Source organism: Ictalurus furcatus, chromosome 15 (genome assembly GCF_023375685.1).
Source record: "Ictalurus furcatus strain D&B chromosome 15, Billie_1.0, whole genome shotgun sequence".
In the NCBI taxonomy this organism is placed as follows: domain Eukaryota; kingdom Metazoa; phylum Chordata; class Actinopteri; order Siluriformes; family Ictaluridae; genus Ictalurus; species Ictalurus furcatus.
Genome location: NC_071269.1, coordinates 9169341 through 9193447, shown reverse-complemented (window position 1 = coordinate 9193447; position 24107 = coordinate 9169341). Strand labels below are relative to the sequence as shown.

General features: G+C 37.9%; 1 protein-coding gene across 4 annotated transcripts in view; it reads left to right on the top strand.

Moving 5' to 3' along the window:
* The window catches only part of LOC128619230 (protein phosphatase 1 regulatory subunit 12B), a 55724-nt gene extending 31919 nt beyond the window's left edge, over positions 1 to 23805 (top strand). For 3 of the 4 annotated variants that reach the window (XM_053643234.1, XM_053643235.1, XM_053643236.1), the window contains exons 5-8: positions 2922 to 3026; positions 3327 to 3377; positions 3697 to 3747; positions 23154 to 23805. In XM_053643234.1, the coding sequence (XP_053499209.1) occupies positions 2922 to 3026; positions 3327 to 3377; positions 3697 to 3747; positions 23154 to 23240 (294 nt within the window). In that variant the 3' untranslated portion in view covers positions 23241 to 23805. Of the gene's footprint in view, positions 1 to 2921; positions 3027 to 3326; positions 3378 to 3696; positions 3748 to 9540; positions 9594 to 23153 lie in introns of all 4 variants that reach the window. The other variant, XM_053643238.1, reaches the window with a different exon arrangement.
* The last annotated feature ends 302 nt before the right edge of the window (positions 23806 to 24107 follow it).

The following is a 24107-nucleotide window of genomic DNA, read 5'->3' as shown; positions in this document are numbered from 1 at the left end:
TTTAATGTCTTTGTTGATCCATGGCGCTTGTTGTTTGAAAAACAGCGGACCTTCTTTGTGGGTACAATGCTGTCCTCACAGAAGCGTATGTAGGCCGTAATACACTGGGAGAGTCCCTCAGTGTCCTCTGCGTGATCCTCAAGGAACAGGTCCCAGTCTGTGGTCTTGAAGCAGTCCTGCAGGGCCTTTTCGGCCTCACTGGACCACACCTTCATGAACTTGGTGGTGACAGGCTGCTGTTTGACTACAGGCTTGTACACATGTGCAAGGTAGATCAAGTTGTGGTCTGATCTGCCCAGAGGGGGAAGGGAAGTGGAGCTGTATGCCCCCTTCACATTGGCATACAGCTGGTCCATGATTTTATTCTCTCTTGTTTTGCATTTTACATATTGTGTGAAGTTTGTAAGGGTTTTAGAGAGGGGGGCATGGTTGAAGTCCCTGTTAATAATCATGAGTGCACTCGGGTATTGTGTCTGAAGTTTTGCAGTGGTGGAGTGGATGATGTCACAGGTGCGTAGGTGATGTAGGTGCGTAGGTGATGTGATGAAAATTGACTTGTATTTGGAGCTATTCGTTATTCCCTCCATCCTTATTAAAGCCCCAGTTCCCGCTGAAGTATGATGCTGCCACCACCATGCTTCCCCATGGGGATGGTATTCTTTTGGTGATGTGCTGTGGTCTCATTTTTTGTGCCAAACATATCTTTTGGTATTATAGCCAAAAAGTTCAACTTTGGTCTCATCAGACCATAACACATTATTCCACATGGATTGGGATATTTATTTATTTATTTATTTATTGGTTAATAAAGGCTTCCATTTTGCCACCCTACCCCATAGCCAAGAGATATGAAAAATTTTGTCACATGTAGGTAGCAACCAGTACTTGCCAGAAATTGCTGCAATTCTTGCTGCAGAGTTGCTGCAATAATTGCTGCAAAATGTTGCTGTATGCCTCAGTGCAAGGTATGCATTCTCACAGCCTGGCCACTCCCTCCTCCTCATCACATGGACATTTTTTCTTTTTCTTTTTTTCCCCTAAAACACATTTCTGGTTGTTTGTCACTTGATATTGATATTTTGCAATTTCATAATAAAGCTGAAAAAGTTTAACTGATTTAAATTATACAATTATTGATGAAAAAAAGAATAAAAGTGGTATGGTTTAAACACCAACACAGCCAAGAAACTCCTGGCAAATTATTTGAAAACAGTCACTACGTCACAGGACTACGTCACAGCCAAGTACAATCTAAGTCTGCCAAGTACATATTTACAGTAGTTGGGATTCTTTCAGATATCACATAAGTAGTCACAAGATTGCATGAATTGCCTGACTGCTAATTTATTTTGGATTTATGACTTGAGCCCACAATTTTCCACACTGGCAGTCGATCAAAGGTGCTAATCTATCAAGCGCATAAGCAGATTTTCTCTCTTGATTTTTGATGTGTACACAGGGTGTGCCATCTTTGTTTTGTGAAATGTGAATTCCAGACAAGCCCTCTGTTTAATGGGAGCTTGGTCTTGAGGGTAACTGGTGATTGTGAGATTACATGACTCATCTGAGGTATTTACCAACCACAAGCAGGAACTGGGTGATGTCAACAAACACGTCTGAACACATTAGCCTAACTTCAGACCCAGTGACAGTGTGTGAACCCCTAGACAGTCTTCAGTGATCACATTGGTGTCGATGCCTTTTGGACAAGATTACTAAGAAACTGCAAAAGTTGAGAACAACTGAGAGAAACAGTGGACGAGGCCTCTGAAAGTGTCTTGGCCTAGTCATAAGCTAAGAGTAGCATCATTGCCCTTGCATATCAGACCCTGCTTTGCTTGATGTGTCACAACACCTTTCAAAGATTTGATTTCCAATCATAGACGGTCAGTAGATTGCTCACTTAACTTTCTGTCTCTACTCAGTGTACAGTGGTATTCTCTGAACCTGAATGTCTTTGACTCAGACAATGGTACTGATAATTGCTGTTCCACTGACAGTCATGTGGTTTCCAGCATTTGACCCCCAAGCCCCACTGCTAGGGGACGGTCATAATCTCTGTGATGGCAATGGGACAGTATGCATTCTGCGCAAGTGTCATCGTAATGTACCCCATTATCACTGAAGTGAACCTGTGATTCATCGAGAGAAGGATGAATTAAAGTACCATAGTAACTGGGAAGTGAGAAATAAAAGGTAGAATTGGATGATGTTGTGAAAAGATTAAAGCTATTTGTGGAAGAGGACAGTTAAAGGGTCATGAAACCCCCCTCTTTCAGCTCAAGTCTACCTCAAAATCTTTATGAAAAACGCAACTTAAATGGGTATGGATGGCTGTGAGAAGAAGGGAGCGGAGTGGCACGGCAGGACAAGGCAGTGGAGGAAGAGGGTGGGCGAGCAACTGTCAACACATAGTCTCTTGAATAATTATGAGACACCAACGCATAATCGAAGTACTATGGTACATTGCCACGTCACTGCCTGTGGTGTTGACAAGATGTAGATTTTAAAACTGGAAGACGAAAATAGCGTAAAAAAAGTGCAAAATTAATCAGTTTTCTCCTACAATTAAAATGAACAGATGCTAACATTGTCTTTTATGATGTATGACAAAAACACCTCTCTTAAAATCTCAGAAAATGTAGTTTAGTTTTTCATGACCGTTTAAAGAGCTCTATCCTCTGAATGTTCAGAAGCAGTTAAAGGATGCAGTGGCTGGCTCCATGTGTCCTGGCGGAAGCAGCTGCTGTCCTTTGCAACCCCACATCCCTTTATGTTTTCTCAATTCATTTAGACATTTAGAAATAGCTGTCATTACCAGATTTATTTTTGATGAGGCACAATACAACAAATCATTTTGTTGTTAAAGATACATAGACTAAACAAACTGGACTCAATGCTTGGTGGTTTCATTTTGCTAGCTGTATGAGGAGGCACTGGCAGAGAACGAGAAACTCAGGGCTTGTCTGGTGGATAGCAAGCAGAATCTGGCCAAATTCCGCTTGCAACTGGACAAAGTCACACAGGTAAGACCACACAAATTCATAGACAGAGAAAGCAATTCATTTCCACTACCTGTAAAGGTTAGGATGTCCTCTAGCTTCTTGATAGCCTTAATGTTCTGTTTCATATCCACTGCATTGTTCTATTTCACAATATCCGATTACTTGTAAATCACCCAGTAGCCACAAAGATTTCACTGTTATGTTAAAAAAAATAGAATAAGTTTTTTTAATTATTATTATTTTGTACTTTTTTCCAATAGTGTGCTGGGAACAGCAGTTATTTCATATTTATTTATTTTATTTTATTTGTTTGTGTTTCAGAAGCAGGACAGAATATCTGAGAGGTCCAGTGTATTTGATTCAGAAAAAATGGTATTTACTATCAATATTAACTGTCAATATATTTTGTATTATAAATTATTATATGCTACAAGAGCTTATCTAACATTTACTCAATTATGTTCAGCAAACAGTATTTAAGTGGTGGTTTGGCCTAAGTAATTGATGTTTTAACATTTACATGAAATTTCTGTATGGGTGTTTAAATGATTTATCATTATGTAATAAAAACATTTGAAAATATGGTAAAAGCTATTTAAGACATTTGATGGCTCTCAATTTGGAACCTCACATGGACATGCTGATTCTTTCTTTCTTCCTTTCTTTCTTTCTTTCTTTCTTGTTTGTGTAGGAAAAGCAGGTATTGGAGAAGAGGGTGTCTGAGATGGAAGAAGAGATTAAGGTAAGAGGTATACCACTAAAACATGCAGATTGTCATGTGGGAATGAAGGGTTTTAATAAAACCCAAGTGGCAAACAAACAAATTTCTAAGAAATACTCAGATATGTGTGGCAGCCAAAAAAAAAAAAAAAAAAAAGAACCCATAAAAAAAAAATCGGTAAACAGGCATGAAATAGACAAGACCATAAAACTGAAGCAGGCTATGGTCATTAGCATTAGCATGGAAGCCATATTGATGCAAAATGGTGGCACAGTGATCTTATTATTATTAGGGGGCCAAGCACCAAAAGTGCATAGGCACCTTCTAGAAATTATTTGCTTTCTTCTTCTTCTTCTTCTTCTTCTTCTTCTTCTTCTTCTTCCACATGGGAGTCTATGGCAGCCCATAGGATGCTTCGTATGCTTTTTATTAAGTTTGGCACAGTGATAAGACAATCTCAGCAATTTTAGTGCAAGCCCTCTAGTGCTATCAATAGGGCAAAGATAATAATAACTCTGCAATACAAAGTCCTAGAAATGTGACTTCACTTCTGATTCTTTTGGTCAAGCCCAAAGAGTTCAACAGATACCATTATGTCAATTTTCACCATATTGGTGTTTCCTCCATTTAATAAACAAACAAAAAAAAACCCAGTTGTTTTCGCTTCTTCTCCCACAAAGTCTGTCCACTCATCACCAAAACATCACAAAAAGGAGGTGAATGTGTATCTCAGGAACCATGTGATATATTGTGACCAAACTATGTAAATAACTGAAGGACTTTATGTTAAGGGACTCCACAAGGTTTTGCAAATTTGAAAAAATCCATTGAAAGCATAGAGTGCTGTTCTTTTTCTACAGTTTTAATGCACTAATCATTAAAGTTGGAAGAGACCATCAGACCAACCTGAACAAGAATTGTTTCTCAGCCTTGTGATATGATGGATGCACAAACAAATTTGATGGCAAATTCAGCAGCAGTATTTTGACCAAACTTTTAAAATGAGTAAATGACCTTGTACTAAAGGACTCCAAGTTTTTTTTTTTTTTTTTTTTTGTCTAAATCCCCTCTATGGGGTGCTATTATTCCCACATTAACAGTAAAACTGCTGATGAATTTTGAACCGCTTGAGATGCAGCAGCAACAAGTGTTTATGGTCCCAATAACTCTGTGCTTCACTGCTTATAGAGATATTTAAGGGTCCAAGCATGTAGTGCTGGGACTTTATTGTTTTTGTTGCAATTTTCCTTATTAGGAAGCCTATTGTTTTTGTTAGGATTTTTACGGGTCCAAGCATGAAGTGCTTGTAACCCTTTTGGAATTGATAGGATTTTTATGGGGCCAAAATATGCCTCTGCATACCTTGTTCTATTTTCCTGTAAAAAAAATTAAATAAAACCCTTCTGAACTGATCAAGTGAACTGCTCAATTTTCTACCTATACATTCTTCCACACCCAAAAAAGAATACATTCTCTTTGAGAAAGGCATCACTTGGATTCCATTCATAATATTACAGTTCTGGGTCAGAACAGAACTGTCTGTTGAGGTCAGAAAGCATTTGGTCAATCACTGGATAAAAAAGGAAGAACAGAAACCATCTTTACTTACAGTATGTTTGCCCTCCTCACACCATTTGTAGAGAGAACACAATGTCCACTAAGTTGTGAACTTGGCTGTGTGTGATGTTTTTCAGCTGGCTGTTCTGAAATATTGCACTCTCCAGCAACAACATACAAAAGTGCCTAGATGTTAAAAATGTGTTATCACTGCTCATTATCACACCACAATACAAGATTACTAATCTGTAAAATAAATGAATATGAAACATTCATTTCAGTTGAAATTTTATTAGCTTACTTGTGGAGATTGCAGAGTGATGCATGACAGTGAAAAATGACCTGCAATCATCCTGAAAATAAGTTAAGATAAATTTTCTAATAACTGCCACTGGCCAGTGCCACCTACTGGACAAAAGTAACAATGACATGCTAAAAAATACTTGCATCTAACTGCCATTTTTTCTACTCCTCCTCCTACAAACTTTGTCCAATCTTCACCAAATTTGACTCACATCATTGTGAGACCTGTCTAAACAAAAGTTATCAAAGGAATATTGATATTCAAAATCATTCTCCTGTAACATGCTGGCAAATGCAAGAACCAGGATGTAAGTGGTGTAGCTCAGCCATTCATGAAACCTGATAATATCTTCAGGATCACATCCTGAATGTACACAGAACGTTTCGTGGCTGTACCACCTTGTGATATATTATTTGAAGAGTGTGTGTTAAATTCGCAGTTCTTTTTTCCTATAGTTCCCTAGAGTATGCAGAAGTGAAAGCACACCAAGATCTGAAATTCAAGTTTACTTCCTATCAAACATCTTGGATTTAGTCAAAAACTGTTTGTTTTTGTGCTACTCCTCCTACAAATTATGTCCAATCATCACCAAATTTGGCATACATCATCTTCAGGCCACACCAACATCTGAAATTTAAGTGTACTTGCTGTTGACAATCTTGGATTTTGTCACAAACATTTTTTGGCTACTCTTCCAAAAATCTATGTCCAATTAACACCAAATTTGGCATACATCATAGTCAGACCAACCTGGACAAAATATATCAGCCGCTAAACCTGAAGTGAAGCTGTATCAACCTTGCACACTGACACAAATCTTGGTATGTATTTTCAGGACCATGCCCCAAGGCTAAACAACTAATTTTGGGACTGTGCCACTTACTATGTGTGACTACGCCACTTATGCCACTTGTGACTACGCCACTTACTTACGCCACTAATCAAAAGTTACAATAACATGTAACAAATGCTTCCATCTAAGTGCCATTTTTGGTACTCTTTTTTTGCCAAATCTTCACCAAATGTGGCTCACATCACATCATCCTGTCTAAATAAAAGATTATTATTAGGGGTTTAAGCACATAGTGCTGAAACACTATTGTAATTGTATTGTAACCAAACCAGTGCCAAACGATTCTATGGAGTTTCACTATCAAACGTTATTAAAAAAGGTTTGAACTTTCGACTCGAGGTAGCTACGGTATGTAAAAAAATAGGAAGTAGGCATGGCATAGGCATCCAAGAAGTTTGTGCAAAGTTTTTAAAAAATTGGGCGCCATCACAATTTTTGAAGGTTTTAACGATTATATAACACATTATTGTCAAAATCCATCCATCCATCCATCCATCCATCTTCTATACCGCTTATCCTTTTCAGGGTCACTGGGAACCTGGAGCCTATCCCAGGGATCATCGGGCACAAGGCGGGGTACACCCTGGACAGGGTGCCAATCCATCGCAGGGCACAATCACATACACATTCTCACACCCATTCATACACTACGGACACTTTAGACATGCTTAGTGGTTAGCACGTCACACCGCCAGAGTCGGGGGCTCAATTCCCACGGCTCACACAGTGTGTGTGTGTGTGTGTGTGTGTGTTTGAGAGAGAGAGAGTGAGAGCGACTGAGAGAGAGAGAGAGAGAGAGCCCTCCAGTTATATTAGTACCCTTGGTAAATATGAGGAAAGAAGGCTGTGAAAAATTGTCTTTATTGTTTAACCTTTTGATATTTTGTTCAAAAAGATGACAAAAGAATACTCTGCTCTCATGGACATCACACAATTGCAAACATAACACAGTTTTATCCAAAAAAAATATCGTTGTTAAATATAGGTGTGCAACAATTATTAGCACTCCTATGAATTCATGAGAATAATATATTTGAAGTATATTCCCATTGATATTTAAATTTTTCTTAGTACACCTGGGTGACTAGGAACAGGAAATTGCTCAACCATGACTTCCTGTTTCACAGGGGTATAAATATGAAGGGGAATTTGACACATAGGTCAATCTGACACATAGGTCAGGGAATTTGACACATAGGTCAAATTCCCTTAGTCATTCATAACAATGGGTAAGACCAAGGAATGTAGCTGTGATATGTGGCAAAAGGTGGTTAAGCTTCAAAAAATGGGAAGTGGCTATAAGAAAATAGCACAAGCATTGTGAGTGGCCATTTTAACCATCAGGGAAATAATTAAGACGTTCCAGTCAACTGGAAATGTTATGAATCAATCTGGAATTCGATGTATGTCTTTATTGTCTCAACGCACTGTGAAGAGGATGTGAAGAGGATGGTCCAATGGACAAAAAAATCTCCAAGGATCACAGCTGGAGAATTGCAGAAATTAATTGCGTCTTGGGGTCAGAAAGTCTCGAAAACTACAATCCGAAGTCACCTACATCACATGTTGTTCGGAACGCTTTCAAGAAAAAAGCTTCTACTCTCATCCAAAAACAAATTCAATTCAGTTTGCCAGACACTACTGGAACTTCAAACTGGCTCAGGGAAAGCAGATACAGGAAAGGTATTAGGAGGTAGGACATTATTGTTTTCAATCAGATATGAGGTCCACCCATGGGTGGTGTCCATTAGACCTAATAGCAGATATTAGGTCCACCCCATGGGTGGTGTCCCTTTGTCCACAATGAAGAATGTAGCAGGAGCTGTGTGGTCATTTAGGGAAACATTTGCAGACAGACACCCAAAAACAGGGATTGGAGTGTTTGAACACACTACAAACCTGGCTGTGGGTTGCATCAGTGCAATATTATTGAAATGGTGTGCATAAGTGCTGTGAGGCAGGATAGAAATAGAAGACCCAGTGTCAACAACCAAATCCACCACACAAGTCTGAGTCAAAAGTAGATAGTCACTGTGCTTGTAATGCTAGGAATACGGGCTGAATACATATACTCTCCTGTGTTAGGCAATGAGTAGAATATCCTTTGTTCCTCTGTTCTGAGGCAGTGAAGCAGCACAGCTCTCCGTCTTTCATGTGGCCAGGCATCCCCGGTAGCATCGATGACTCGTAGGTAATTTTCAAAGAGCCACATCCATGTGGCGAACCACACAGCAGGCTCACCAGGGCAAGGCAGAAAAAACTCGGAAAAGGCATGTTAGCAGCAGCCATCTCCGCAACCAGCAATAGTAAGAAAAAAATCCATAATCCTCGTCGCCAATTTGTTGTGTGTATCAGAGGTTATTAAACAGCAAGGAAGATTAGACATTAATAACAAACATTACCGTCTTGTTTAATGGAACAACAACAGCAGCAGCTTCCACTCTGCATCATTACATCACTTCCAGCATGAGCCCGAACAGTCCTAACGCCCTTTCATAATAGTAGTAAGTAATAAAATATCACTTGTGAACACAACACTTTTGTAAACTATAATTGCCCCAAACACATAAATAAGCATCACACTGCATATTAATTTCCCTGAAACCCAAAAATAAATATCCCTTTAATTGCCCCAAGTCCCAAATATAAATGCCCTCCTAGCTGCTAATTTCCCCAAGCCCCAAATAGGAAACTCCAATGGCTGCTAAATGCCCCTACAGCTATAAATGCTATACTACACTGCTAAATACAATTGCCCTAAATGAAAATATAAACAACATCCTGACTGCTAATTGCCGCAAATCCCAAAAATAAATATCTGCCTGTGAATTGCCCCAACACCAAAAATGTAAATACCCCTTTGACCTCTAATTGCCAGTAACACAAATAATAACTTCCTGTCTGCTAATTTTCCCCAAACCAAAAAATAAATACACCAGTGGCCTCTAATTGCCCTAAACCCAAACCCAAAAATCTGTGAACCCATGAACTAGGGTCTAGGATCTAGTCTCTGATTTTCCTGTTCTTCTTCTTCTTCTTCTGCTTCCTCTTATTATTATTATTATTCCACCTGATTTTCTGTACGTATCTCCTCCTACAGCTGAAGATATCTACAACGAACCAACTGTAACATGTCCGGTCTGATCCAGAGAAGTATGCTTATGTACAGCTTTTGGAAATATTCATCTGTTCTTCTTCTACACTTCTTCTTCCTTTTTTCCACATTCACTTGAATGGGATTTTATTTGCTATTCTGTAATTTGTTTAATTCTCAAGCTACAACCACCAAAATTCACATAGTCAAATTTGGGTACACCAGGACCCATTATATCAAATTATAGACAGATACACTCATCCTTCTCTTTCTATTTATCCTCCTTCCTTTTTCTATTCATTTGAGTGGAGAAAAGCTAGAGTGGGTGGTCATCACCACTCTAGCTTTGAGTATAAATTGTCTGAATCCACATTTTCATTTAAAATCCTTATACTTTCACCTATAAACTCCATTTAAGCTTTATAGTAGAGATATTCCACATTTCAAAAACCTCTAAATATCTTATCATTTTAAAATACATTTTTACATTTACAGCATTTGCCAGTCACCCTTACCCAGAGCGACTTACATTTATCTCATTTATACAACTGAGCAGATGAGGGTTCAGGGCCTTGCTCAAGGGCCCAGCAGTGGCAGCGTGGCAGTGCTGGGATTTGAATTCATGACCTTCTGATAAACAGACCAACATCTTAACTACTGAGCTACCACTGCCCAGTTTTCAAGTTATAATCATTTGTTTGGCACTAGGGGCAGTAAACAGCTTGATTAATTTCAATGCAAAATTTGGCTTTTACTAAATGTTAATGTGTTTTTAATCAGCCACAAATCCAATTATTTCTGCTCAATCCACACATTTTTTAGCATGTGCTCAATCAGAAAAGTGCTCTTACCTGAACAATGTCATCATTAGTTAAGTGACTGGGGAAATATTTTGAGTTGAGCATTTGTTTGTAGTAACAAAAATCAGCTGACGTATTTTTTAATATGCAGCAAATAATATTACACAAACTGACTGTCAGTTAAGAGTTTCAGAATGTTAAGGGCCAGTCTCTTTGTCTCACACACACACATGCATGCATGCACACACAGAGTCTTTTTCTGCACTTTGACACAAATAGTCCTTTCACGACAAAAGTAATTATTTTACAAGTGACAGTTAAAAATAACAAGGACAAACAAATCCAAAACACAATATCAAGGGCAAAATCCAGGAATATGAAAATGGCCAGGCTCTGTACAAACAGATATTCAGGGGATGATACTATAATCAGAGAATGAGGAAAGAAATGTGGGTCAAACCCAGAAGGAGCAAACACAAAATAAAGGCTTGGTATCTTAGATGAGTTAACAGAGCTGAATGAATACTTCACAAGTCTTAGTGCTGAGCATGCTTATGTAGTGTGTGGTGGTGATAGAGTGCAATCAGTAATCGGGTGAACTTGAGCATGTGACCATGGGCTTCATCCAAAGTCGTGTACTATGATAGGCGGCACTGCATTTGATGTAGTACCTACTGCACGGCCGTTGAAACAGTATGTGCAACCCCAATTCCAAAAAAAGTTGGGACGCTGTGTAAAATGTAAATAAAAACAGAATGCAATGATTTGCAAATCTCATAAACTCATATGTTATTCACAGTAGAACATAGAAAACATATCAATTGTTTAAACTGAGGAAATGTACCATTTTAAGGAAAAAAATAGGTCATTTTGAATTTGATGGCCACAGCACATCTCAAAAAAGTTGGGACGGGGGCAACAAAAGGCGGGAAAAGTAAGTGTTACTAAAAATAAACAGCTGGAGGAACATTTTGCAACTAATTAGGTAAATTGGCAACAGGTCAGTAACATGACTGCATATAAAAAGAGTATCTTAGAGAGTCTCTCAGAAGTAAAGATGGGATGGAATCTGGATAGAAGCATATGTTGCTCTAAAATCTGTATATACCTTTCATCATTGATGCTGCCTCTCCAGATGTGCAAGCTGCAAATTTCATAGGCACTAATACACCCCCATTCCATCAGAGATGCAGTGAACTGAGCACTGATAAAAAGCTGGATGGTCCCTCTCCTATTTAGTTTAGAGGATGTGGCGTCCATGGTTTCCAAAAAGAATTTCAAATTTCGTTTTGTCTGACCGTAGAACAGTTTTCCACTTTGCCTTGGTCCATTTTAAATGAGCTTTGGCTCAGAGAAGATGACAGCATTTCTGGGTCATGTTCACATATGGCTTCTTCTTTGCATAATAGAGCTTTAACCAGCATTTGTGGATGGCACGGTGAACTGTGTTCACAGCCAGTGAGTTCTGGAGGTGTTTCTGAGTGCATGCAGTGATTTCCATTACAGCATCTTGCCTGTTTTTAATGCAGTGCTGCCTGAGGCCTGAAGATCACAGGAATGCAATATTGATTTTCACCCTTGTCCCTTGCGCACAGAGATTTCTCCAGATTCTTGGAATCTTTTGTTGATATTATGTACTGTAGATTAGGGATGCACCGATACCACTTTTTTCAGACCAAGTACAAGTACTTACATTTGGGTAGTGGCCGATACCAAGTACCGATATGAGTGCTTAACACTTTTCGGAATGCCCCACGTCTGAAGCATGTCATCAAATGCACCTGCTATGGCTTGGCCAGTGTGCAAACCCCTAAACTGTGTTGCTTGTAAAACGACTCTCTGGGGAGTAAAATCCTCATCAATCCACTGTGCTGTTAAACTTATAAGAGACATTGGGGTGACGCTGCTAGTCCAAATATCAGTGGTGAAGCTGAAGGCCGAAATGTCCTGCAACAGGTTCCTGATGTGCTTTTTCACCAAGTCATGCAGCTTTGGTAATGTGATATCTGTAATGTGGTGACGGCTGGAAATCTCATACCTCGGCTCAAGTACACCAAGAAGACGATGAAATCCTGTATTATCTACAACTGACAACAGTTGGTCATCAAGAGCAATGAACTGGGTAAGAGCTGCTATTATTTTTACTGCCCGTGGGTTGTCTCTGGACATTTTCTCTCGCTTCTCCAGCATTTGCTGCAAAGTTGGTTGTTGCTGTTTCCCCCTGCTAGCATTAGCGAACTCTTTGCACTCTGTGTTATGATTGTTCTTTAGATTTAATCAAATTGCTTGTGTTAAATGAGCTATTTTTTACCCCTCCTCTTGACAGTTTAGCAGAGCATAGTTTACAGTCTGCTCTACTTTTATCATCATCACTTATCTTAAAATATCTCCAAATTGCTGAAATTGCTCATCTTCCAACTACCTGCTCAACTGACGAGAGGTTACGCTATGTCATGTTGTCAAAGTGGTATCGGTGCAGTTGTAACGGGGTAGTTTTACAAGTACGAGTACATGAGCACAGTATTGGGCCGACACTCGAGTACTGGTATCGGTATCGGTGCATCCCTACTGTAGATGATGAGATATTTATAGTCTTCACAATTTTATGTTGAGGAACATTATTCTGAAATAGTTCCACAAATTCTAGACACAGTTTTTCGCAGACTGGTGAACCTCTGCCCAACTTTACTTCTGAAAGACTCTGCCTCTCTAAGATACTCTTTTTATACCTAATCATGTTACTGACCTGTTGCCAATTAACCTCCAGCTGTTTCTTTTTAGTAACACTTACTTTTCCAGACTTTTGTTGCCTTGGTCCCAACTTTTCTGAGATGTGTTGCAGTAATCAATTAAAAATTACTTAATTTAAAATTACTTAGTTTAAATAAAAGTGGTACATTTACTCAGTTTAAACATCTGATATGTTTTCTATGTTCTATTGTAAATAGCATACGGGTTTATGAGATTTGCAAATTATTGCATTCTGTGTTTATTTACATTTAATACAGCATCCCAATTTTTTTGTATTTAGGGTTGTACTAATCAGTATGTGTGTGTGCAGTATGACTGCATTCCCAGACATACTACATCCGCCATGTTGGCACTGTCATGCGACCGTCGATGTCATCATAAACACAAAAATCTTAAGGGGCCACCACATTAAAGCAAGCACACTAACGGCAAAATGCACATCAGAAAAGTTAACTGAATTAGCAATTTAATGTGGGCAATTTTGTGTGTTAACAGGATTAGTTAACCTCGTTGTCATTAGCTTGGTTGTCTAAGGCATGATGGAGATCATAAAAAAGGTTTCAAATGCTGTGACAACTGTTTTCTTGTTTAAACCTTCAACAAGTTAACAATTATTTGGGTATTGTTAAACAAGTCTTGTTTAAGGTTTAATACTTAAAAAGGGCCGACACGCTGTCTTCTGCAATTTTTTTTCTGAGCTTGTCCGCACCAGTCCCTTCGCATTATGGGATTTTTGACTCATGTACTGTCCATCGGTTGCATACTCCAAAATCTCACCGGAAGAGCTATACCATCTGGGTATTTCTCACCTACTGTTTCTCGCCTACTGAGAATTTGGACATAATACCCCTCTGGCGTACTGCTTTTCGCCTACTGTGTAGTAGGGTAGTATGCAATTTTATATGCAGCCTAGGAGTCGAAGTCCATGGTAGCCATTTTTTAGTCAGAGGTGCATTCTGGGAAATGGAGTCAGATGCCGAATTGGGCGTTGACATGATACTCATAAGAGAGAAGTAGTTTGTATATATTGTAACCTTATTTTTGACAGGTCTAGGTCAAAGGTCAAAAAGATACATATTCTTACTCTCTATATCTAGGTCAAAGGTCATGATCATAAAATATATTTATAGTTATGTTAAATCCGGATCACATACATTCCAGACACAAATGTTACCATACATGGTGTGGGCATGTGTATTCCAGACACCCACACATGTTGCACGTGTTCTTTCTAACACTCTGAGGTAGGTCATAAAAATATATATAGTTATGTTAAATCGGGTTCCCATCTATTCCTGACACAAATGTTACCATACATGGTACGGCCATATGTATTCCAGACACCCACACACGTTGCACACATGTTCTTTCTAACACTCTGAGGTAGGTCTAGGTCATAAAAATATATATAGTTATGTTAAATCTGGATCACATACATTCCTGACACAAACGTTACCATACATGGTACAGCCATATGTATCCCAGATACCCACACACGTTGCACACACATGTTCTTTCTAACACTCTGAGGTAGGTCTAGGTCATAAAAATATATATACTTATGTTAAATCTTATGTTAAATGGTTTGTTCTTCCTTCTGTCGAGCTGTCTGTAAATCTGACAAGTCCTGGTGTACCAGGTTTGACCCTGTGAATTTTGGTGGTTGTAGCTTGAGAATTTAATGAATTACAGCAGTTTTAATAAAATCCCGTACACATGAATGGAGAACAAAGGAAGAAAACATTATATAATAATGGTTGTAGCTTGAGAATTTAATCAATTTAAATTTTTTAATGATCATTTATGTCTACAGCACTGTCTGATCCTGCTGCACTGTTTGTTTCTTGCACTGTTTTGTTGCTGCTGTTACACTGTATGCTTGACATATAATGTTGCACACTGACACCAAAACAAAACCAATCCTTATGAGCACAACTCATGATTCTTATAGGAGTTTTCAATATGATCCCAGTTGGTTGCAAGGTTGTAGCTAGCTGGTTACAAAGGAAACTCTGCAGGGTTCTAGGGTTGCTGTTATGTGGTCCCAGGTGGTTGTTATTGTGTTTCTAGGAGATTTTAATATGATCGCTGTTGGTTGCAAGGTTGTAGCGAGTCGGTTCGTAAGGAAACTCAGCTGGTTACTTCAGTGTTGTTAGGTTACAGTTATGTACTACATGTACTACATAATGATTGAGTTTCATGTCTTTGAATCCTGCCTTTTGAATGGCACGACCTAATGATTTAAAAATAAAAGCACTGTGACCTCTTCCCTATGGAAAAATGACCCACTTCAGAGCATTGCTATGTGCTAATCATTCTTCCAATATTACCCAAAAGCACAAGCATGATATTCCTGTATGGGATCTATGCCAACATAATACATTTATAAAGGTGTCTTTCCTGAAGAAAATGCAGACAGATTCCTGAAGAAAGTGCAGCTTAAGCAAGATTCCTAATATGCTAATGTGTTGCTAATATGTTGCTAGAGCATTGCTAGGCAGTTAGGACAATAATTGCCACCCAGTGCAGTTAGTTAAAAGAGTCTTGGCTCTTTTAAGAGGACTGAGGAGGTTGGTCTTTATTTTTTGGGGCATTAAACATTCAGGGGTATATTTATTTTGGGTTTTGAGCGTACATAGCAATCATGAGGTGTTCATGAGTGTGGGGGCATTTAGCATTCACTGGTGTATTTATATTTGGGGTTTGGGGAATTAACAGTTAGCTGGGTATTTTTAGTTGGGGTTTGGGGAAATTAGAGGTCAGGAGATATTTATTTTTGGGCTTTGGGGAAAAAACAGTTGTGAGGCATTTAAATTTGGATTTGGGGCAATTAGAATTCATGAGAGTATTATTTTTAGGTTTTTAAGCAATTAACAGTATTTATTTTGTAAAGGGTTATGTTTAGAAGGCTTGTAATACGCACGTTTCTTATAAAACACCGTCTTTAAAACGTTTACCTCCTAAAGGGACCTATTTAGAAGGTATGTAAAAACTTTTTTTTCTTTTCTTTTTTTTTTTTTTTTAACATTTCTTCGGGTATATCAATGTTTTAGAGTATTATTTCAGTAAATTTTTATTCAAAGTCATGCAATTTTCTCAAAAATGTAATCAATAAAGTTTCATTTATTTCACAAACTTACATTCTGCTCATTTATGTTCACATTCAACCATCATGTATTTTCTAACAGCGGAGTTACACAAAACAAACCCATCCATCCATCCATCCATCCAGCCATCTTCTACCGCTTACTCCTTTTCAGGGTCACGGGGAACCTGGAGCCTATCCCAGGGAGCATCGGGCACAAGGTGGGGTACACCCTGGACAGGGTACAAAACAAACCCCCAAAATCTAAATCTAAAATGTGTGGTTGCAAGATAAAAATTCTAATTTATTGAATTAATTAAATATTTAAAGTTGTACACATTATTTTGATGAGTTGTGTTGACATAACAATGTTGATAATTACATCAACTTAATATTGTGTGTAATTTTCTGCATTAATTGATTTAAAACAAAATTTACGTTGTAGTACATTTACATTTATTCATTTAACAGTGTGTTAGAGGACCTGTAGACTGAACAAATACTAAGGACATTACAATGTGAGTATCGTTTCACTTACAATTAAATTCTGCTAAAGCAATGAATTTGGGGCATATTCTCAATTGTGATATGACCAATAGTGGACTCGTGTATAAGCTACACCCGCTAATACATTTGATGGACTATTTTGCACTACTACACGTAGCTAATGCTAGTCATATTTAGCAGTGTAATTTGAATATCTACTCTTTAGTTTACGGTAGCAATGGATAAGAACGAAAAAAGTTTAATTTGACAAATCTGCTCATCTAGAGAGGGCTTTTCATTTGTGCTATAGGAAAGATAAGCATGATTACATTTCTGCTTATTCATGTAAACCTCAACTACATTGTGTAATCTAATTTCATGTATTGATACATTTTTTATTTTATTTTTTAAATCTTTTGTCATTCGCACATGTAGCCTTCTAGCTCCACAGCCTTTGGACTGTGGATAGTTCTATGAGAGAGATAAAAGTAGTAGACACAGAGTGTTTTTTTTTGTCTATATTGCTCATTTCATTCAGTGCTTTAACGTCTATAAATCCTGCAGAGATGTTATGTATGAGATTTGTAATGTAAATCACACTGTATTTTACTTACTATTGTTATACAACTTAAAGGCAATTATTTTTCCTGGTTTAAAAGACTTTAAAAGCATTCTACTGCAGACAATCTAAATGGAGCAATGTAATTTTAAAAATGATTGTCAACTTAACAACTTGTGTTCATAATAATGGTAATTTAGTACATAACACTTAAATTCCTTTTAAATAATGTGAAAATAAAGTGTGTTTGTGTGTGTCATATTTTTGTTTGGATGTGTGTGTGTGTGTCATATTTTTGTTTGGATGTGTAATACACATGGCCATACCATGTATGGTAACATTTGTGTCAGGAATGGATGGGAACCCGATTTAACATAACTATATATATATTTTATGACCTACCTCAGAGTGTTAGAAAGAACATGTGTGCAATGTGTGTGGGTGTCTGGAATACACATGGCCATACCATGTATGGTAACATTTGTGTCAGGAATGGATGGGAACCCGATTTAACATAACTATATATATTTTTATGACCTACCTCTGAGTGTTAGAAAGAACATGTGTGCAACGTGTGTGGGTGTCTGGAATACATATGGCCGTACCATGTATGGTAACGTTTGTCTCAGGAATGTATGTGATCCAGATTTAACATAAGTATATATATTTTTATGACCTAGACCTACCTCAGAGTGTTAGAAAGAACGTGTGTGCAACGTGTGTGGGTATCTGGAATACATCTGGCCGTACCATGTATGGTAACGTTTGTCTCAGGAATGTATGTGATCCAGATTTAAAATAACTATATATATTTTTATGACCTAGACCTACCTCAGAGTGTTAGAAAGAACATGTGTGCAACGTGTGTGGGTGTCTGGAATACACATGCCCACACCATGTATGGTAACATTTGTGTCTGGAAAGTATGTGATCCGGATTTAACATAACTATAAATATATTTTATGATCATGACCTTTGACCTAGATATAGAGAGTAAGATTATGTATCTTTTTGACCTTTGACCTAGACCTGTCAAAAATAAGGTTACAATATATACAAACTATTTCTCTCTCTCATATGCATAAATACCACTCTGCTTGCTAATTGCCATAATACACAAAAATACCCCTGCCCCAAACCTCAAATATAATTGCTCACTGGCTGCTAAATGCCCAGAACTACATAAATCCCCCATGACTGCTAAATACACACAATCCCCCAAATAAATATACCACTCAATGCTTAATACCCCAAACCCAAAAAATTGCCCTCTAATTGCCTGCATGTAAATATAATTACCAACCTGACTGCTGCTAATTGCTCCAACCTGAAAAATAAATACTGTTAATTGCTTAAAAACCTAAAAATAATACTCTCATGAATTCTAATTGCCCCAAATCCAAATTTAAATGCCTCACAACTGTTTTTTCCCCAAAGCCCAAAAATAAATATCTCCTGACCTCTAATTTCCCCAAACCCCAACTAAAAATACCCAGCTAACTGTTAATTCCCCAAACCCCAAATATAAATACACCAGTGAATGCTAAATGCCCCCACACTCATGAACACCTCATGATTGCTATGTACGCTCAAAACCCAAAATAAATATACCCCTGAATGTTTAATGCCCCGGACCCCAAAAAATAAAGACCAACCTCCTCAGTCCTCTTAAAAGAGCCAAGACTCTTTTAACTAACTGCACTGGGTGGCAATTATTGTCCTAACTGCCTAGCAATGCTCTAGCAACATATTAGCAACACATTAGCATATTAGGAATCTTGCTTAAGCTGCACTTTCTTCAGGAATCTGTCTGCATTTTCTTCAGGAAAGACACCTTTATAAATGTATTATGTTGGCATAGATCCCATACAGGAATATCATGCTTGTGCTTTTGGGTAATATTGGAAGAATGATTAGCACATAGCAATGCTCTGAAGTGGGTCATTTTTCCATAGGGAAGAGGTCACAGTGCTTTTATTTTAAATCATTAGGTCGTGCCATTCAAAAGGCAGGATTCAAAGACATGAAACTCAATCATTATGTAGTACATGTAGTACATAACTGTAACCTAACAACACTGAAGTAACCAGCTGAGTTTCCTTACGAACCGACTCGCTACAACCTTGCAACCAACAGCGATCATATTAAAATCTCCTAGAAATACAATAACAACCACCTGGGACCACATAACAGCAACCCTAGAACCCTGCAGAGTTTCCTTTGTAACCAGCTAGCTACAACCTTGCAACCAACTGGGATCATATTGAAACCTCCTATAAAAATCATGAGTTGTGCTCATAAGGATTGGTTTTGTTTTGGTGTCAGTGTGCAACATTATATGTCAAGCATACAGTGTAACAGCAGCAACAAAACAGTGCAAGAAACAAACAGTGCAGCAGGATCAGACAGTGCTGTAGACATAAATGATCATTAAAAAATTTAAATTGATTAAATTCTCAAGCTACAACCATTATTATATATTGTTTTCTTCCTTTGTTCTCCATTCATGTGTACGGGATTTTATTAAAACTGCTGTAATTCATTAAATTCTCAAGCTACAACCACCAAAATTCACAGGGTCAAACCTGGTACACCAGGACTTGTCAGATTTACAGACAGCTCGACAGAAGGAAGAACAAACCCCCCCCCCCCCCCCCCAACCCCCACACCGTCCCACTGCTTCCCAAGTTTGTACACTTCTTTTTCTTTTTTATAATCTACTGCTGGGATGTTGCAGTAGATGATTAAAAAGAACCCAGCAGTATTGCCAGATGCCCGAGCCAGAATAGAGAACACCAGAAATGGTGTGAGGAAGCAGGAGCATGGCAAGCAAACAGGCATTCATGCTAATCTAAATACTAACCCTAGCTACCCAGGTCTACCATCTGTTCTCCTTTCCAGTGTTTGCTCCCTTGATAATAAACTGGACTAGGGGAATATACAGCATCAGTGACTGGCTACATCAGTAAGTGAATAGATGATGTGACTTTTTTCAAGACCATTAACACACATGCAAACCAGAAACTGTGGATGACTGCTGGAAGTGCAATCACTATTGAAAACCTGAGATATTGCCAGAAAGAATCTACAGTCACTACCCAAACACCAAGGACATGTATGTGACACGTACAAAGCTTCCTCATTTTAGAGCTGAATGTGTACGGAGGCAAAACTTTTAGAGCTTTCTCTTTAGAGGGCCAATACTTTCGAAACTCAATGCTTATGCTAAAACATGCTAGCATGAGGCTAAAACATGCTAAAACATGCTAGCATGAAGCTAAAACATGCTAGCATGATGCTAAAACGTGCTAGCATGATGCTAAAACGTGCTGGCATCATGCTAAAACGTGCTAGCATCATGCTAACATGTGCTAGCATCATGCTAACATGTGCTAGCATCATGCTAACCCATGTTAAAACATGCTAGCATGATGCTAAAAGATGTTAGCATGATGCTAAAACGTGCTAGCATGACGCTAACACGTGCTAGCATGATGTTAACACGTGGTAGCATGACGCTAACACAACACGATGTAAAAACATGCTAACATGATGCTAACATGTGCTAGCATGATGTTAACACATGCTAAAACATGCTAGCATGATCCTAAAACATGCTAGCATTATGCTAACACATGCTAGCATGATGTTAACACATGCTAGCATGATCCTAAAACATGCTAGCATTATGCTAACACATGCTAGCTTGGTGCTAACACATGCTAAAAATGCTAGCATTATGCTAACACATGCTAGCATGATGTTAACACATGCTAGCATGATCCTAAAACATGCTAGCATTATGCTAACACATGCTAGCTTGGTGCTAACACATGCTAAAAATGCTAGCATCATGCTAAAGCATGTGAGCATCATGCTAAAACCGGAATTCCCGCTACGGAAGCTCAAATTCGGAAAATTTCCCATAGACTTGCATTGAGTTTCGAAAGTATTGGCCCTCTAAACAGAAAGCTCTAAAAGTTTTGCCTCCGTACACATTCGGCTCTAAAATGTATTGGCACCCGATCTGTTCGGCTCACAGAAGTATTGGCACCCTATCTGGCCGGCTCTCAAAAGTATTGGCACCCCACAGGGCCAGCTCTCAAAAGTACTGGCGCCCTTGACAGTCGGCTCTAAAAAGTATTGGCACACTACACGGCCAGCTCTAACAGTGCTGGCACCCTATCTGTCCGGCTCTCGAGAGTATTGGCGCCCTTCACCATCAGCTCTCGAAAGTGTTGGTGCCCCGTCCCTGTTTCACCACGGCAAGCGCCACTCACATTTTCTTCAGGAAACGTACCAGTCTAGTTATAATTCTTCTTCTTCCACCAAAACTTCAGCGCATAGTTCCATAAATGAGGTGTCAAATCGATTGGCTTATTGAGGAGAGGTGATCTATGATGATCAGTATTCAGTATAATAATAATAATAATAATGTGTGTATACATATATATATATATACACACACACAAACTATATACTGTCTTTTGCTGCTAATTAGACAGGGAACAGGACTTTAAACAATAAAATAGACAGTGCAGTAATACTACAATTAGATGTAGACATGACAATTGACAATAGAGAGTGTGATGAAGTGTGACAAGTTTGTGCAAGCAAAGTTCAATATACTGTACAAAAACATTTTGAAGTAGTGGGTTGGGAGTTCAGCTGGGGTGGTTAAGTATCTGGATAGTATATGGAAAGATACTATGCCAGTGTCATGTGATATTGAAGGTGATGGACCTGTAGTGCCTCTATGATGGCAGTTTCCCAAAGAGGTGGTTGCCTAGATGTTTGGGGTTAGGAGCAATTTTCCCAGCTCTCCTCATTCCCCTGATAGCTTTGTAGGAAGAACAGTCTTTGCTGTGCTCTCTTAGAGTGATAGTTAACGTCATGGGAAAAAGAAAGTACACCTTCCTTCAATTCTATGTTTTTATTTATCAGGGCCTAAATTGTAATGACTAGGCCTAGAGTTTGCTTGCCAGCTTTGGTGACCAGAGCAGTCTGCCAGCTAATTAGTTTCAATCCGTCTCACCTGTCCATTGTTCTGTTTAAGGGAAGCATGCCACTCACTCGATGCTCAGTCTTGAGTTAATTTTGTAAGGGCAAGATTGAGCTGGTATTGATCATTTTAAAAACTAGAGCTGTACTCTAGCCTTTCATGTAGAACCCCCTTTATCAACAATAACTTGAAGTAAACTTTTTCTGTAGGAGCTTACCAGTCTCTCACATTGTTTTGAAGACATTTTGGTCCACTCTTCTTTACAACATTGCTTCAGTAAATTGATGTTTGAGGGCATTTGTTGATGCACAGCACTCTTAAGATCGTACCAAGATCTGTTGTGTGTTTCTGTTTTCACATGAGGTTATTTGTTTGTTTAGAAGTTGGTGAGGACCACACAGCTGTTTTTAGGCTCTGATAAATAAAAACATAGAACTGAAGGAAGGTGTACTTTCTTCTTCCCATTTCTGTATGTTGACGACTCAACCTTGGAAGTAGCTGAACCATTGATATGACAGGTTTGACTGCTATTGGTAGTATCTCCCTAAGTGTAGGTATCAGATCAAGTAAGAGAATATTACAATTAATAATTGTATTTTTGGACTGGAGTAAAGGATTTCAATCACTTCACCATGGGTTATATACATACTTTCAATTTTGGCAGTTTATTTGAATGGTACCTTATAGATTTCATACACATTCATGAGCAATGCATACATATTTTATGAAGCAATGCTGGAGGTTTTCAAAAGACTGTCAAAACTCTAGGTGATTTTAGAGGTATTTTATGAAATGTATTGATTTGTCTTTGCATGACAATTTGCATGGCACTGTGTAACAAACACTGACAATGAATTAATCATTTAATATTTTCTGAAGCCAATATTATTTCAGGTAGCATTCTTTAATATTTAAATAATTTCTGGATTTCCTTAGGTTTTGACAGAGCTGAAGTCAGATAACCAGCGCCTAAAGGATGAGAATGGGGCTTTAATCAGAGTGATCAGCAAACTTTCCAAGTGAGGCTATGTGCACAATCACACTGAGATTCAAGAGATTCACTTATTTGAAAGCCTTCACTTGCTTCTGATCCTCCCTCTATAGTTTTCTGAACATTAATGAACAACCCCACAACAGTTAAATGATTTGTCCTCTCTCCCATTTCTCTGACTCTCTGTAAACTTGCTTTGTGATGAAAGATATTACAAAGATAATGATTGACTTAAAATGACCTGCCTTACCACTTGTTGCAAAATTCAACAAACTGTTCCTTAACTGTCCATCTTAATACATTCCAGGTTGTTTTTTGTACTGCCAATTTTGTACTGTCAACCTGGAAATAAAGATTTGGATTTTTACAAATTGATGCCTAAAATTCCAAGGTATTCCTTGCATGACACGTTAATTGCACACACGTGGAGTCTAGTCAACTAATTATGTGACTTCTGATGGTTGGCAATGGTTGATAATAAGTTATGCAATCATATCATTTTGAAAACTGCATTCAGTCTCTTACCCACACTTCAATACTATGGGCTATTTTTTTGTAGATTGATGACATATATACATATATTCCCAACTAAGTTAATTTCAGTTATTGTTATTATTATTATTATTATTATTATTATTATTATTAATAATAATAATAATAATAATAATAATAATAATAATAATAATAAATAATTTACATGACATAATTATCATATATATATGATAATTATGTCATGCAAATTATTTATTATTATTATTATTATTATTATTAATAAAAAATAATACTAATTTACATGACATAATTATCATATATATATATATATATATATATATATATATATAATTAGTAATATTGGCACCCTTGGTAAATATGAACAAAGAAGGCCTTTTGTCTTTCTT